This window comes from Bufo gargarizans, chromosome 1 (genome assembly GCF_014858855.1).
Source record: "Bufo gargarizans isolate SCDJY-AF-19 chromosome 1, ASM1485885v1, whole genome shotgun sequence".
Classification (NCBI taxonomy): Eukaryota; Metazoa; Chordata; class Amphibia; order Anura; family Bufonidae; genus Bufo; species Bufo gargarizans.
The window spans coordinates 276097449-276113188 of NC_058080.1; the positions used below are offsets into that span (position 1 = coordinate 276097449).

Consider the following 15740-nt stretch of genomic DNA (forward strand, 5'->3'; position numbering starts at 1 on the left):
GACTTTGTTACGTTCAACGGCCTGCGGTAGGATACCGTGAGACTACAACACTACATCAGGGCCACTACCACTCCTATCCTCTAGAGCGGCTCCCACAGGTTGCCTCATAATTGCATAAAAAATGAAGGTAGGAAGGAATATGCATGTAAATCCAGATTAATTACTGAAGCAATACTGATAACAATCTGGATGGTATATCCTCTGTAATATGTGCGTATTCCTGAAACTGGAATGGGAAACACTATTCTGTATAATTCTCACTAAGCCAACTTTTTAAAGGTTACCCACTTCCGAATAGAGTGGCAGGTTGAGCATGCTCCCTGCTGCCCCATTCATCCTCTATGGGACTGACAGAGATAGCCAAGTACAGCACTCAGCTGTATCCAGCAGTCCCATAGAGAATGAAGCGAGCAGCAAGGCGCATGCTCAACTTGCCACTTCATCAGGAAGGGGGTAACTGTTAAAAGAGTTGGCTTAGTGAAAATTAAATTATTTTGGTTCTTTACTTTACGGTATTTATTGACTTTTGTATTGAACTACTGTATTAAATATTGTTAGTTGTAAAAGTACATTATAAAATCATACCAATAGTCCACCAAAAATGCCACCCCAAACAGTCCGGCTGATGAAGCAATAGTTACAATGTGCCCGTGATTTTTTCTCATCATTGATGGCAGGAATTCTCGTGTGGTCTAATATTACAAAAAGAACATTCATCGGTACAAAATAGTATCAAACACATTAACAATAGCAAGCATTGTCTTCCAAATGTAGATACATTGTTGCTGGCGTGCTGTTTAAAGGGCAGCATGAAAAATAACAACTCACTTGGCACAATTTAGATCAGGCAAAATCCCAGCCTGATAGTGGCTCCGACCATCTCAACTAATAGCATCAGAAGACCAATGATGCTGTTATTTTGGTTGATTAAACCCCTGGTCAGGATGGAATATCTGGCTGTAACACGAATGCAAAATGCACCCATATTGCACTTGTGTGAAACTGGACTAAATCATGTGGCACTTCACAGTTGGTAATTTTTTGGTGCCAACATAATGTAAGGGCATGTTGGCTGACTGGTTATCAAGGGTTCTCGGTGTGACTCTGACCAAGGACAACATCTGCATGATTAGAAGGTGAGCCCCACTAAGGACAGCAAGTGATGATAATGTCTGTAAACCGCTGCGGAATATGTTGACGCTATATAAAATACAAGTTAAATAATGTGAGATCCTGGTTTTGATAACTAACCGACATTCTTCCCAGAAAAATTTAAGTGTTCTGTTAAAGAGGCTTTACATAGTCAACAGGCCATGCAACTTCCAGGCATCTGACTCTGAATCAGCTTTTCAGCCCTGTATTTATTCCTCAGTAATGAGGTCAGTAGCTACACATGGGTTTGCCTCAGGCTAGGGGAAAGCTAGGGGAAGCTTTGTACTGGAGTGGGGAGGGAATGGCATGTCCCTCTACCAACTCCATAAAAATTTCATAAAATTCCAGGCCCATAAAACAGAAATGTGATTCAGTAAACTGCACTTTGCTGAAACCATCCATTTAAGCATTCTTGGTGAGACATACACCCCCTTCCATGCTTTACCAGCCAACTGTGTTATAAACTGTTCTTACCGCACGCTATATGAATGAACTAACTAAATGTTGCATATTGGCCCTTAAATATTGCATAGTACAGTTATAAACAAATACTGTGGCTTTTTACCAGTTCTACTTACCCAAAAGTGAGCAAGCACATTCACTTCAAATATCTTCTGAATCTGACTATCCTGTAGTGACAGTAGGTCGGCACAGAACACAACACCTGCATTATTTATCAGAATATTGACATCACCCACTTCTTGCTTCACCTGGATGAGGGAATATGTTGTCAGTCAGGGATGCTAGCTTGGCCATTGCAAACAAATAATACATAATCATATATACATCTGATTGACTCTTAAAGGGGTTCTCTGAGAGTTACATACAGATGGCCTATCCTCAGGCTAGTCCATCAATATCGGATCAGTGGTGGTCCAGCACCCTTTACCTGATGATGAAGTTGTAGACTGGAAAGCATGATAACGCTGTTGAACAGGCTGCCAGTGGGTTTTCTTAGACTTATAAACTGATGACCTATCCTCTGGATAGGTCATTAGTATCTGATTAGTGGGGGTCCGACACCCGGGACCCCTGCCGATCAGCTGTTTGAGAAGGCACCGGCGTTCCTTCCTGCTCACCATGCACACTTCAGTGGGGCTGAGTTGCACCTAGGCCACGTATCTCCTCCATTTATTAATATTCCCAGTGTTTCTATACCTGCACATGTGAGGACGTTACTGTCCCCTCCATGTGCTTCTCTGATGTGTTCTATCAGTCTCGGTGAACCAATTCCTATCTCAATAGATTTCTTATGTTCCCTAAATCTTATATATAAACATCTTATGATTTTTCCTATATAGAACCTTCCACATGAACAAAATACACTGCCTGTCCCCCAAAAAAAAAGTCGCCACCCAAAAAAATAAAAAAGATTCTCAATGGGGTTAAGGTCTGGACTGTGTGGTGGCCAATCCATGTGTGAAAATGATGTCTCATGCTCCCTGAACCACTCTTTCACAATTTGAGCCCGATGAATCCTGGCATTGTCATATATTCTTAGATTTAATTATGAATCTGCAAGCTGTACATTAACCACATTTATAATTTCCCTGTGGTGTCCCTTTTTCTAGCCAATTCTCTTTTCTGCTCTCAAACCTACTTCTTAATATCTCGTTTTTAATGGTCTGGCTCCGTCTAAAACTTATCAAAGGTGGATTCTTTATTTCCTTTAAATCCTCATCATGGGCAAGAATATTCCAGTAAGGGCTCTTTGTCATGGAACCATGAACCAGACGTACAACAAGAGATAAGTGGGAATAAGAAGGCTTTATTGAAAATCAAGCTGAAAGCAAAAGTCCAAACGGATGGCTAAACCGAAGCAGGGTCTTGCGTAGCCAGAGGTCAGGAACCAGAAGGGTAGTCAGACGAAGCCAGGATCAGGAACCAGCGGGGTAGTCAGACGAGGCCAGGATCAGGAACCAGAAGGGTAGTCAGACGAAGCCAGGATCAGGAACCAGCGGGGTAGTCAGACGAGGCCAGGATCAGGAACCAGAAGCAGCAGCAGTCTTAGAAGCATGTGAACACAGGAGGACCAAGCAAGGAACTGAAGCCACAGACCTCCTATATATATGAGCTAGGCATCCAGCTCCTCCCAGTGGGAAGGAGAAGCCGCAGGGTGGGAGGCTACAAGAAACCCAGAAACCAAGATGGCCGCCAGCACATGTCAAACGAAGGAGAACAGCAGAAGGTAAGACCATGACAGTACCTCCCCCTCAAGGGCCCCTCCTCCACGGAGTAAGGAACGGTTTCTGAGGGAAGCGTGCGTGGAAGGCTCGGAGCAAAGCAGGAGCATGGACATCTGCGGAGGGAACCCAGGAACGCTCCTCTGGACCATAACCACGCCAATGGACCAAAAACTGCAACCGACCGCGGACCAGGCGTGAGTCCAGGATATTGCTCACCTCATATTCCTCACGATTGCCCACTTGGACCGGACGGGGCCGAGGAACCGAGGAAGTGAAACGATTACACACCAATGGCTTCAACAGGGAGACATGAAACACGTTGGAGATCCGCATGCCAGGAGGAAGCGCAAGGGCATAGGCTACCGGGTTTACCCTGCGAAGCACTCGGAAGGGACCAACAAAGCGAGGCGCCAGCTTGGGAGTGGGCACTCGAAGGTTGAGGTTGCGGGTGGACAACCATACCCGGTCTCCGACCTGGTAGGAAGGAGCGGGCGCTCGTCTGCGGTCAGCCTGGAGTCTCTGGCGCTGCGCAGAGACCTCAAGGGACCTCTGGATCTGTACCCAAGAAGCACGTAGGACGGAAAGGTGATCCTCCACAGCCGGAATATCCTGGGGAGAGAATACCTCCGGTAACACGGCAGGTTGGAACCCATAATTGGCCATGAAGGGAGACGTCCCAGAGGAAGAGTTCACCGCCGTGTTCCTGGCAAACTCAGCCCAAGGCAGGAGGTCAACCCAATTGTCTTGGTGATCGGAGACATAGCAACGAAGGAATTGCTCCAAGGCCTGATTGGATCGTTCTGCGGCCCCATTGGACTGAGGGTGGTAGGCCGAGGAGAAAGAGAGATGAATCCCCAACTGGGAGCAAAAGGCGCGCCAGAACCTGGACACAAACTGACTCCCCCGATCCGACACAATCTCCTTGGACAAACCGTGCAACCGGAAGACCTCCCTGGCGAAAATCGTGGCCAACTCTTGTGCAGAGGGTAACTTCTTGAGAGGAACACAGTGGCACATTTTGGAAAACCGATCCACAATCATGAGAATGACCGTATGGCCTCGGGATGCAGGGAGGTCCACAATGAAATCCATCCCCAGGTGTGACCATGGGCGCTCCCCGGTGGCTATGGGTTGCAAAAGGCCCAACGGAAGGTGCCGAGGGGACTTACTCTGGGCACAAACGGAGCATGCCGCTACATATGCGGCGATGTCGGAACGTAGAGAAGGCCACCAGAACAGACGTGAAACAGCCCAGGACAGCTGATTCTTTCCAGGATGCCCCGCGGCCTTGGAGTTATGGTAGGTTCGCAACAACCGAGTGCGCAACTCCTCAGGCACAAAACATCTGCCGTTGGGTCTCCCAGAGGGAGCACCAGATTGAGCCGCCAAAATCTGCTCACCCAGGGGAGAGGTCAGACTGGTGCGAATGGCGGCCAGGATCTGATTCGGAGGTATGACCGAAGTCGGAATCGACTCCTCCCTGGACAGCTCGGAGTACTGCCGTGATAAGGCATCCGCTCTGATGTTCTTGGAACCGGGTAGGTAGGAGACCACGTAATTAAAACGTGACAAGAACAGAGCCCATCTGGCCTGACGTGGTGTCAATCTCTTGGCCTCAGAAAGGTAGGTCAGATTCTTGTGGTCCGTCAGGATGAGAACCGGAACCACCGAACCCTCGAGCAAGTGCCTCCATTCTTTAAGGGCCTGCACGATGGCCAATAACTCCCTGTCACCAATCTGATAGTTGCACTCCGCGGAAGACAGTTTCCGGGAGTAAAACCCACAAGGAAGCAGAGGACCCTCTGGTGTTCTACGCTTAGACAGAAGGGCGCCTACTCCCGTCTCAGACGCGTCCACCTCGAGGACAAAGGGCAACCCAGGGTTGGGATGCGACAGAATCGGAGCCGACACAAAGGCGGACTTTAGAGCCTCAAAAGCTCGGATGGCCTCGAGCGGCCAGACCTGGAAATTACTGCCCTTCCTGGTCAGATCCGTGAGAGGCTTGGCTAGCATAGAAAAGTCCCTGATGAACTTCCGATAATAATTGGCGAAGCCCAAAAAGCGCTGCAGGGCACGGAGACCACTGGGCTGGGGCCACTGTAAGACAGCCGAAACCTTCTCAGGATCCATGGAGAACCCCTCAGCGGAAATGATGTAACCTAAGAAGGTTACCTGGGATCGGTGAAATTCGCATTTCTCAAGCTTACCGAACAGCCTGTTCTCTCGTAACCGTTGCAACACTCGTCTGACATCCATAATGTGGGCCTCCATGGATTCAGAATATACCAAGATGTCATCCAAATAGACCACCACACACTGCTGCAACAGGTCACGGAAAACATCGTTGATGAATTCCTGGAAGACTGCGGGCGCATTGCACAACCCAAAGGGCATAACCAAGGATTCATAATGACCGGTCCTGGTGTTAAACGCGGTCTTCCACTCATCGCCCGCCTTGATCCTTACCAGGTTATATGCCGCCCTCAGGTCGAGTTTGGTAAAGACCGTGGCCCCTTTGAGGCGATCGAACAGCTCGGAAATCAAGGGTATCGGGTAAGCGTTCTTGATCGTGATGCGATTGAGACCCCTGTAATCGATGCAAGGCCTCAACTCACCGCCCTTCTTTTTCACAAAGAAAAATCCAGCCCCTGCCGGGGACGAGGATTTGCGAATGTGTCCGCGTGAAAGCGCCTCCCTCACGTACTCCTCCATGGCCTCATTCTCCGCTACCGACAGTGGATAGACTTTGCCACGAGGAGGAACGGCACCAGATTGTAACTCTATGGCACAATCGTATGGGCGGTGCGGAGGTAGGGCAACCGCGCGCACCTTATCGAATACATCCCGGTACTCTTCGTATTCAGGAGGCAACAGAGAGTCCGAGGAAGTACACAGCAACTTGACAGGCCCATGGATGCAACTAGCCCCACACTGCGGTGACCACGAGAGGATCTCGGCCGATCTCCAATCGAAAGTCGGATTATGCTTCTGGAGCCAGGGGTACCCCAAGACCACCGAGTAGTGTGGAGACGAAATCACCTGGAGACAGACCGACTCTCTGTGAACGGCACCAATGGCTATCCCCACTGGAAGGGTCTCATGAGTCACGTGTGGCGGCAGAAGGGGTCTGCCGTCTATCGCCTCAAGAGCCAGTGGGGAACCTCGAGGCTGCAGAGGAATGGAATTGGCGGCAGCGAACACACTATCAATGAACAAACCACCAGCACCAGAGTCCACCAACGCCTGGGTCGTCACCGAGCCCCCGACCCAGGAGAGGACAACAGTGATCAGTGGTTTGTCAACACGGGAAACCGGGGACGAGGAGACTCCACCCAAGATCTGCCCCCGACAGGATCTCAGGTGCGAGCGTTTCCCGGACGGTTCGGACATGCCAACCGAAAATGCCCACCGAGACCACAGTACATGCATCGGCCCTCGCGTCTCCGGAGTACCCTCTCCCCCTCGGACAGGCGAGCAAACCCCAGCTGCATGGGTTCACCCCCAGACAAGTCATCCCCAGGAGGCGTGGGAGGAGAGGGAGGCACGGGTGGGACAGCAAACGTAGGCGCCAATCTGTTAGAAGGCCTCCGCAGGCTCTCCTTAAAGGAAGGTCTCTCCCTGAGTCTGGTGTCAATCAAAATCAGGAAAGAAATAAGAGACTCGAGCTCCACTGGTAGGTCCTTAGCTGCAACCTCATCCTTCAAGGCATCCGAGAGACCATGAGAGAAAGCAGCGACCAGAGCCTCATTATTCCAGCCCACCTCTGCTGCCAGGGTACGAAACTCAATGGCGAATTCAGCTACGGATCGTGAACCCTGTCTGATGGACATAAGGAGCTTCGCAGCAGAGGCAGCACGAGCCGGCACATCGAATACCCTCCGAAGAGAAGCAACAAAACCGGAAAACTTGGCAACCACCGGATTGTTGTTCTCCCATAAAGGGCTGGCCCAGGCCAAGGCCTTGTCCGAGAGCAGCGAGATCAAGAAGCCCACCTTTGATCTCTCAGTAGGAAAGGCATGTGGCAGCAACTCGAAATAAATGCCCACCTGGTTAAGGAAACCTCGGCACTGAGTTGGCTCTCCCCCAAAGCGCTGTGGAAGGGGGGCAGAACCGGTCATACCCCGAGACACCGCAGGCGCAGCAACAGGTGTCGGGGTAGACTCTGGCGCAACAACCGGAGCGGCAGTAGGAGCGGGCCCAGGAGCGACAACCGACCCATCGGCAACGGAAGCGAAATGAGCCGTGCGTTCAAGCAGGGTTTGCAACGCCACAGCGAACCGACCCAACAGGTGATCCTGCTGATCAAGTCTGGCAATCAGCGTAGGTAGCGAGGATGGCCCTGTACCGTCAGAATTCATGGCTTGGTCCTAATGTCATGGAACCATGAACCAGACGTACAACAAGAGATAAGTGGGAATAAGAAGGCTTTATTGAAAATCAAGCTGTAAGCAAAAGTCCAAACGGATGGCTAAACCGAAGCAGGGTCTTGCGTAGCCAGAGGTCAGGAACCAGAAGGGTAGTCAGACGAAGCCAGGATCAGGAACCAGCGGGGTAGTCAGACGAGGCCAGGATCAGGAACCAGAAGGGTAGTCAGACGAAGCCAGGATCAGGAACCAGCGGGGTAGTCAGACGAGGCCAGGATCAGGAACCAGAAGCAGCAGCAGTCTTAGAAGCATGTGAACACAGGAGGACCAAGCAAGGAACTGAAGCCACAGACCTCCTATATATATGAGCTAGGCATCCAGCTCCTCCCAGTGGGAAGGAGAAGCCGCAGGGTGGGAGGCTACAAGAAACCCAGAAACCAAGATGGCCGCCAGCACATGTCAAACGAAGGAGAACAGCAGAAGGTAAGACCATCACACTCTTTCACACCTGCGTTCTTTTCTTCCGGCATCGGGGCTCTATGCCAGAAGAATCCTGATCCGTTTTATCCTAATGCATTCTGAATGGAGTGAAATCCGTTGAGGATGCATCAGGATGTCTTCAGTTCCGGACCGGAACGTTTTTTGGCCGGAGAAAATACCGCAGCATGCTGCGCTTTTTGCTCCGGCCAAAAATCCTGAAGACTTGCCGCAAGGCCGGATCTGGAATTAATGCCCATTGAAAGGCATTAATCCGGATCCGGCCTTAAGCTAAACATCGTTTCGGCGCATTGCCGGATCCGACGTTTAGCTTTTTTAGAGTGGTTACCATGGCTGCCGGGACGCTAAAGTCCTGGCAGCCATGGTAAAGTGTAGTGGGGAGCGGGAGAGCAGCATACTTACCGTCCGTGCGGCTCCCGTGGCGCTCCAGAGTGACGTCAGGGCGCCCCAGGCGCATGGATGACGTGATCGCATGGCACGTCATCCATGCGCATGGGGTGCTCTGACGTCATTCTGAAGCGCCCCGGGAGCCGCACGGACGGTAAGTATACCATTTCCCCGCTCCCCGCTCCTACTATGGCAACCAGGACTTTAATAGCGTCCTGGCTGCCATAGTAACACTGAAAGCATTTTGAAGACGGATCCGTCTTCAAATGCTTTCAGTTCACTTGCGTTTTTCCGGATCCGGCGTGTAATTCCGGCAAGTGAAGTACACGCCGGATCCGGACAACGCAAGTGTGAAAGAGGCCTTATTCAAGATGGCTTTTTTTTTTTAATAATCGTGGCCATAGGTGTGTATTTAAAGGTGAACACTGCTCTACCTCTTTTCTCTTCTACTTGTTTATTATATCTCCATAATCGTGGCCATAGGTGTGTATTTAAAGGTGAACACTGCTCTACCTCTTTTCTCTTCTACTTGTTTATTATATCTCCATAATCGTGGCCATAGGTGTGTATTTAAAGGTGAACACTGCTCTACCTCTTTTCTCTTCTACTTGTTTATTATATCTCCTCTCTTTTTCATTACTCTCCTTCGCTGCTCTCAAAAATAAATCATGAATTTTTTTTTTCAGGGTTCCCCCTCTCCAGTAGTCTTCTTTTTAAATCTCTAGACTGATCTATAAAGTCTACATCTTCACTAGCTATCCTTCTCATTCTTGTAAATTGCCCATAGGGTACTGCTTTTTTAGTTCTTAATGTGTCCCCTTGTACATTAACCCTTACATCTAAAAATTCCAATTCTCTTGAACTTACTTTACTAGTAAATTTCATATTCATATTATTTTGAGTACTTAAATACTCCGAGAATTCCTCAAATTGCCCTTCATTTCCTCTCCATATAATAAACACATCATCAATAAATCTCAAAAAAAGCTTTATATTGCTCACATACTTATTTTTAGTGGTGAACACATATTCTTCCTCAAAGGTAGACCGGTATAAATGTGCTGGAGACTGGTGTCCCCATAGCTGTTCCCGTTCTTTGGTAATACCATTTATTATCAAATGTGAAGGCTTTACGTGTCAAAACAAATCTCAAGATGTGGCCAACAAGGTGTTCACCACATCGTTATTAAGTTGGTGCTGTACGTATGGCACCAGTGCCGACACCGGGATTGCTCTTTATATATACATTGAATGTTGGACTGTGGTAGTCTGAGCACGCTGCTTGATAATAGGGGAGAAAATGGAGACATGGAAACTATAATTCTGCAAATTGTGGATGCGCAAAACACGGATGCCGGCCGTGTGCATTCTGCAGTTTGTGGACCGCACATGGCCAGCGCTATATAGAGAATGCCTAAGCTTGTCTGCGGTTGCGGACAAGAATAGGACAGGCTCTATCTTTTAGCGGGGCCACGGAACGGAACAACGGATGCAGACAGCACACGGTGTGCTGTCCGCATATTTTGCGGCCCCATTGAAATGAATGGGCCCTCACCTGTTCCGCAAATTTTCGGAACGGATGCGGATCCATCTATACGGTCGTGTGAATGCACCCTTATAATTAAATCTAGGAATGTAAATATAGGAGGAGTGAAACCTACAGTAAGACAGTTTCTCTCATGTATAACACAGTTTCTGGTTTATGTTATATTTTGTTCATGTGGAAGGTTCTATATAGGAAAAACCCATCAGATGTTTATATATAAGATTTAGGGAACATAAGAAATCTATTGAGACAGGAATTGGTTCATGAGACTGATAGAGGAGGAGACAGTAACGTCCTCACATGTGCAGGAATAGAAAAGGTGGGAATATTAATAAATGGAGGAGATAGACATCGCATATTACGACAAAATGAAGCCGAATAAAAACGAATGCAATGAGACCTAAATGATAAGAATGATTTAGCTGTTTTCATTTCATAAGGCATGTAATAGTGTTTTGTCGTCAGACACAGTACATAGAGAGGAGCGTCCTGACGCCATCACGTGGGAGGCCAGACGAAGCCTGGATTGCTCGGCCATTGCCGGTGGCTGAGTGAGGGCCCGCACCAGCAACCATGTTTTAACTTTGAATAAACAAGCTGCAAAGAAAATTGTGCCACAAGTTATTGTCTTCTACATTTCAATCAGATACTGATGACCTATCCAAAGGATAGGTCATCAGTATATAAATCCTGAAAACCCCTTTAACTAAGTTGCCCATTGTAACCTTACACTGAACTGCAGGATGTGTCTATAAGTGCAGAACATGAGAAGGGCACTAGTACTATGGGCACGGTGAATGGAAAGATGGCCGTGTATGTGCATCACTCTCAAAAAAATAAAAGTATGCCTATATATATGGAGCTTCCTTAGAAGTGAACGGAGAGAGCTGAGCATGTGTGACCACCTCTATTCATAGTGGCTCTTTTCAAGTTAGGTGCAGCTTCAAGTGTTTGGACTCGCACCTAAGAGACCAGGTTCTGCCTGGCCCACAGGGGAACAGGTGAATCCCCCAGTGGGTGCCTGAACCAGGGTGGGCCCCTAGTCCCCCACCCCCTGCACAAGAGGCACATGGAACAGTACACTGACTGCACAATATACAGATATTCAGTGTATAGCATCTCAACCAACCTATGCGTCCATATAAAAAACTGTGTAGATTCTTTAATGAACTGCCCAGTTTATTATTTTAGATGTATCAGTGTAGAAACAGTGGGAGAGAATTATGAAAAGTGCTGCAAAAGGAAACTGGCTTAGTTGCCCATAGCAACCAATCAGATTGATCCTTTCATTTTCCATAGGAGATCTGAACAATAAAAGATGGAATCTGATTGGTTGTTATGGGCAACAACGCCAGTTTTCCTTTGCACCAGTTTTGCTAAATCTTCCCCAGTGTCTCCAGGACAGGACAGTGGTACAAACTAGGCATTAGAATACTACTGAAAATAAATGTGTACTGCTGCAGTTTTAGGGATTTGCAAATGGAAGGTAATATTTGCATGTAGCTGTATATTGGGCCCCAGAATGAATTTTACTGGCGGGCCCTTGGCCCCCCGTCTGACACTGTATTAGACATATTGTAAATCCTCTGTTCTGAGTGACTGCTGTAGTTGGACTCCTGGTTGGCTGTCTCCAGCCAGCTTGGTCACTGCTGGCATATTCTTGTGGATGGCCGAGCAGGAGGCATGTCTATCAGAGCTGGATGGACGGGCTTACAGCAGCGGCACAGTGTTTTGGCATGCCGGGTACATTTTATAAAGCTAATTTCTTCAAAATGGCTATGATTAGAAACAAGCAGCAATTAAGGATGGGAACAGTATGACAGCAGCAGGATGTAATTAGTTACATAGCGCCCATCTGATGACAGGTTCCATTTAATTTGGAAAGATTGCCAAGTGTATTTAGAGCGAGACTCAGGAAGGAATACTACTTCCATCATTGCTACTACCTATGCACAAGTATTTGTAGAATCCTACTCTGTAACATAGCTCAGAACTGTGCCTTTTGCTGCTGTATGAACTATTACTCCCATTATCTACTCAGTAAACAGACTTTATTTATTGCAACAAAACAGGTCTGGCCTGATTTAATGGACTCCATTATCACCGTCCCTGCACCTGCCCTCCTGCCTTGCACACTACTACTGATCACTGTCAAGGGCACGCCAAGTATCACCAGGGGTGAGTCCCCAAAATGCCCAGGGTGTGCCCCAAGGGAAGAAAGGGTGCACCACCCAGTCTCTGCACAGCCCCAGAGGGTGTCAGAGTGAGAGCGCATTGGGATGTGCTGACTAACCCTCCTCTTTTATTCTTTGCAGTTTGTACTGGAGGTGTGGCTGCCTCCATTAGGTCGTGCACTCCTGATCAGCCTGTTTGCCTCATAGGCTGATTTTAATTAGCATGAGTATAAAGCTTAGTTTGCTCTGCATGCATGTTGGTACTTGTAGTCCCTGGATTAAATGGAGGCCATTTGGCACCAAAAATGATAAAAACCAAAGGGGGTCCAGCATGAATGCGGAACCTACACCCCCTGAACTTCATGGTCGCTGTTATGGCACAGGTTTAACTTAGTCTTAGGTTCCCGTCTTACAGAGATCGCCTTGACGTGTGGCAGACGGGCTCAAATAATTTTGTACAAAATGATTTGCCAAGCACCTCTAATGCATAACATTAGCAATATATTATATTTTTTTATACTTTATTTGGTTTGCAGAGTGCTGTTGCATTGTAAGTTTTGTTCTATGTTGTGTTTTTAGCCATAGCAACGTGCACCTGCACATTGGGATGTGCTGACTAACCCCCTTTTTTTCTTTCCAGAGGGTGTCAGTGAGGACAGCCACCATGAGCCACTACTACTGCTATCTGTACCACCACTACCACTCCCATTCTCCACCAAGCACTCCCCTTGCATAATACCTATCTAGCTCTGACAGTATACCTCTAAATAATACAGACACGCAGTTACCAAGTGCTACCACTATTCAAATAGTATTGCTGCATCATGACCACACCAACAGATGGGGAGCGCCGATGAGGTGACAGATGGAGACCCTGTCTCTCTTAAGGTGGATATACATGGGGCGACTATAAACTGATTGTCAGGAAGGAAGCCTGCATCCCCTACAATCAGCTGCTTGTTCAGGAGGGGTGCAGAGGTGCATTTATATACAGAGATCACCTCCATGATGACTACTGCGATCACTCATCCTCATACATCTGCATTGTTTCTGGGCAGCAGATCACTGTGTAGACAGCACAATCTGCTGCCCAGAAACAATATATTATACATCTGCACTAACATCAGTTCCACCCGATGAACAAGCGTTTCGCTCATTTATCAGGTGATCAGCTGCACGTTTAGACAGGCAGATTGTCGGGAACGAACCTTCACAGGTCCCCGATAATCTGCCCGAATATCTAAATCCACCTTTAGGCCAGCAGAAAAACCACAGTGTAAAAACCACAAATCTCATGTACACTTTGCGGAAATTCTAAATAAATAGCATTTCAATTATGTTTGTGGTTTTAGCTACGGATTTTACCCTTTTCAATGGAAGGGTGGGATCTGCAGCAAAACTGCATACAAATCTGCAACAAAAAACGCTGTTCGGCATTGCGGACCTTGGTGTGGATATGCAGCAGAAATGCACAAAAATCCTCACAGAACTTGTGAGTCATTTGAGCATCCACCCTAGCTGGCACAAAACACCCCTACAGAAACACTTCTTTGTAGCCTAAGGCCCCTTGCAGACGAGCGTGTCCGGATAAGGTCCGGATGCGTTGCGGCAAACCCACGCGAGTAGCTACCCAATTGCTGTCAGTTTTGACTGTGATTGTGTTCCGTTGTTAAGTTTTTATCGCGCGGTTGCAATGTGTTTTGCACGCGCGTGATAAAAAACTGACTGTGGTACCCAGACCCGAACTTCTTCACAGAAGTTCAGGTTTGGGTTCAAGGTTGTGTAGATTGTATTAACATCTCTTAGCAACCGTGCGTGAAAATCGCACCGCATCTGCACTTGCTTGCGGATGCTTGCCATTTTCACTCAGCCCCATTCACTTCTATGGGGCCTGCGTTGGGTGAAAAACGCACAAAATAGAGCTTGCTGCGATTTTCACGCAATGCACAAGTGATGCGTGAAAATCACCGCTCATGTGCACAGCCCCATAGAAATGAATAGGTCCGGATTCAGTGTGGGTGCAATGCATTCACCTTACGCATTGCGCCCGCGTGGAAAACTCGCCCGTGTGAAAGGGGCCTAAAGCTCCTTAGTGACCATCAAAAAAACTGATTATTGACGGTCACTATGGAGCTAGATGTTAACTATTCTGCTATTTGGAATAGTAAAGGGAATGAACATACATAGCTTATTATACAAAATAGTATTTAACTACAGTAAGTACCTTATCTGCAGCTTTACTGATCTCCTCACGTTTGCTGCAGTCCACTAAATATGTAAATACTTTGGCTCCTTCTTTTCGGCATTGTGCAGCGGTTTCCTCAACACCATTCTGTCAAAAAAAAGAGAATTGTCATTAATCATTACAGTACTTTGGGGGGAATTTTTCATGAAGAGAATATTTGAAGTCCGATATAAACACCAAAACTACTTTCCCTTATAAAGTAACATTAACCCATATACATAATATACTATAAAACCAATAGAGGTATATGCGATTAGATAATAGAAAGCTCGATAGTCACACTGTAGACATGATCATATAATTAATTTGTGTTATCAACATGATTGGAATACAAGTTACAAAAATTTAAAAAAACACAAATGTGGTGGTCTGACAGCAGCATGAAGGTATTAAAGTGCAAATTCATAATAATTAGATGGCATTACAAGCACAACATAAGAGTATAGCTGTAAAAGAAACTGCTCAATGTAAGGGTAATATAGCCAGGCACCAACAAAACACATGATATCTAAATAGAATAGATCAATAAGAAGCAGTTAATAATACAGCCCAAAAGTAAACGATCCCGCACGAAGTCAGACCACCACTCCCCGACACGCGCTTCGTGTGACTATTGAGCTTTCTATTATTGAACAGCATATACCTCTATTGGTTTTGTAATATTTGAAGCCAGTTTTGCTTGAGTCTGTGTTGGAGTACTTAAACCTAGCACTTGTGTCTAGAGAAGCTACTCCAGTTTTCCTACTCCACCCTGCTCCTGGAGTGAGATTGCGACTTTTTTAAAAAGTCGCAATGATAAATTTAGAGTGAAACTCATTAACATAGCTAACCACACCCACTTTTCCACCCATATTACAAAACTGGAGTGAGTGGGGTAAAAATACAAAAAGTCACGAAATAGTGCGCAAGTGAGTGTAAAAAGTTGCAATTTTTTGCGCAAGCGAGTGCCAAAAAATCGCAAAAGCCCTATTTTGCAACTTTTTGAGGCCAGAATTCTAGAGTGAAAGTATGATAAATCAGGGGCTTTGTCTTTAATCAGAACTTGGTGATTATGTGGTTGATGTTTTTATGCAAAGAGGTATTTCCCAGAGAACAAGGACCATGCTTTAAAGGGTTTGTCCAGCAGTATTATTATTTTTTTATATACATATATGGCTCACAGGGGGTTAAAAGTTAAAAAAAAGAAGC

General features: G+C 47.0%; 1 protein-coding gene across 1 annotated transcript in view; it reads right to left on the bottom strand.

Annotated features, from left to right (window-relative positions):
- LOC122926180 (17-beta-hydroxysteroid dehydrogenase 13-like) overlaps positions 1 to 15740 on the bottom strand; it is a 44835-nt gene that overhangs the window by 11752 nt on the left and 17343 nt on the right. The window contains exons 2-4 of the mRNA XM_044277564.1: positions 14532 to 14639; positions 1731 to 1862; positions 586 to 692 (exon numbers count right to left, since the gene is read on the bottom strand). Coding sequence (XP_044133499.1) covers positions 586 to 692; positions 1731 to 1862; positions 14532 to 14639 — 347 coding nt within the window. The remainder of the gene's footprint in view (positions 1 to 585; positions 693 to 1730; positions 1863 to 14531; positions 14640 to 15740) is intronic.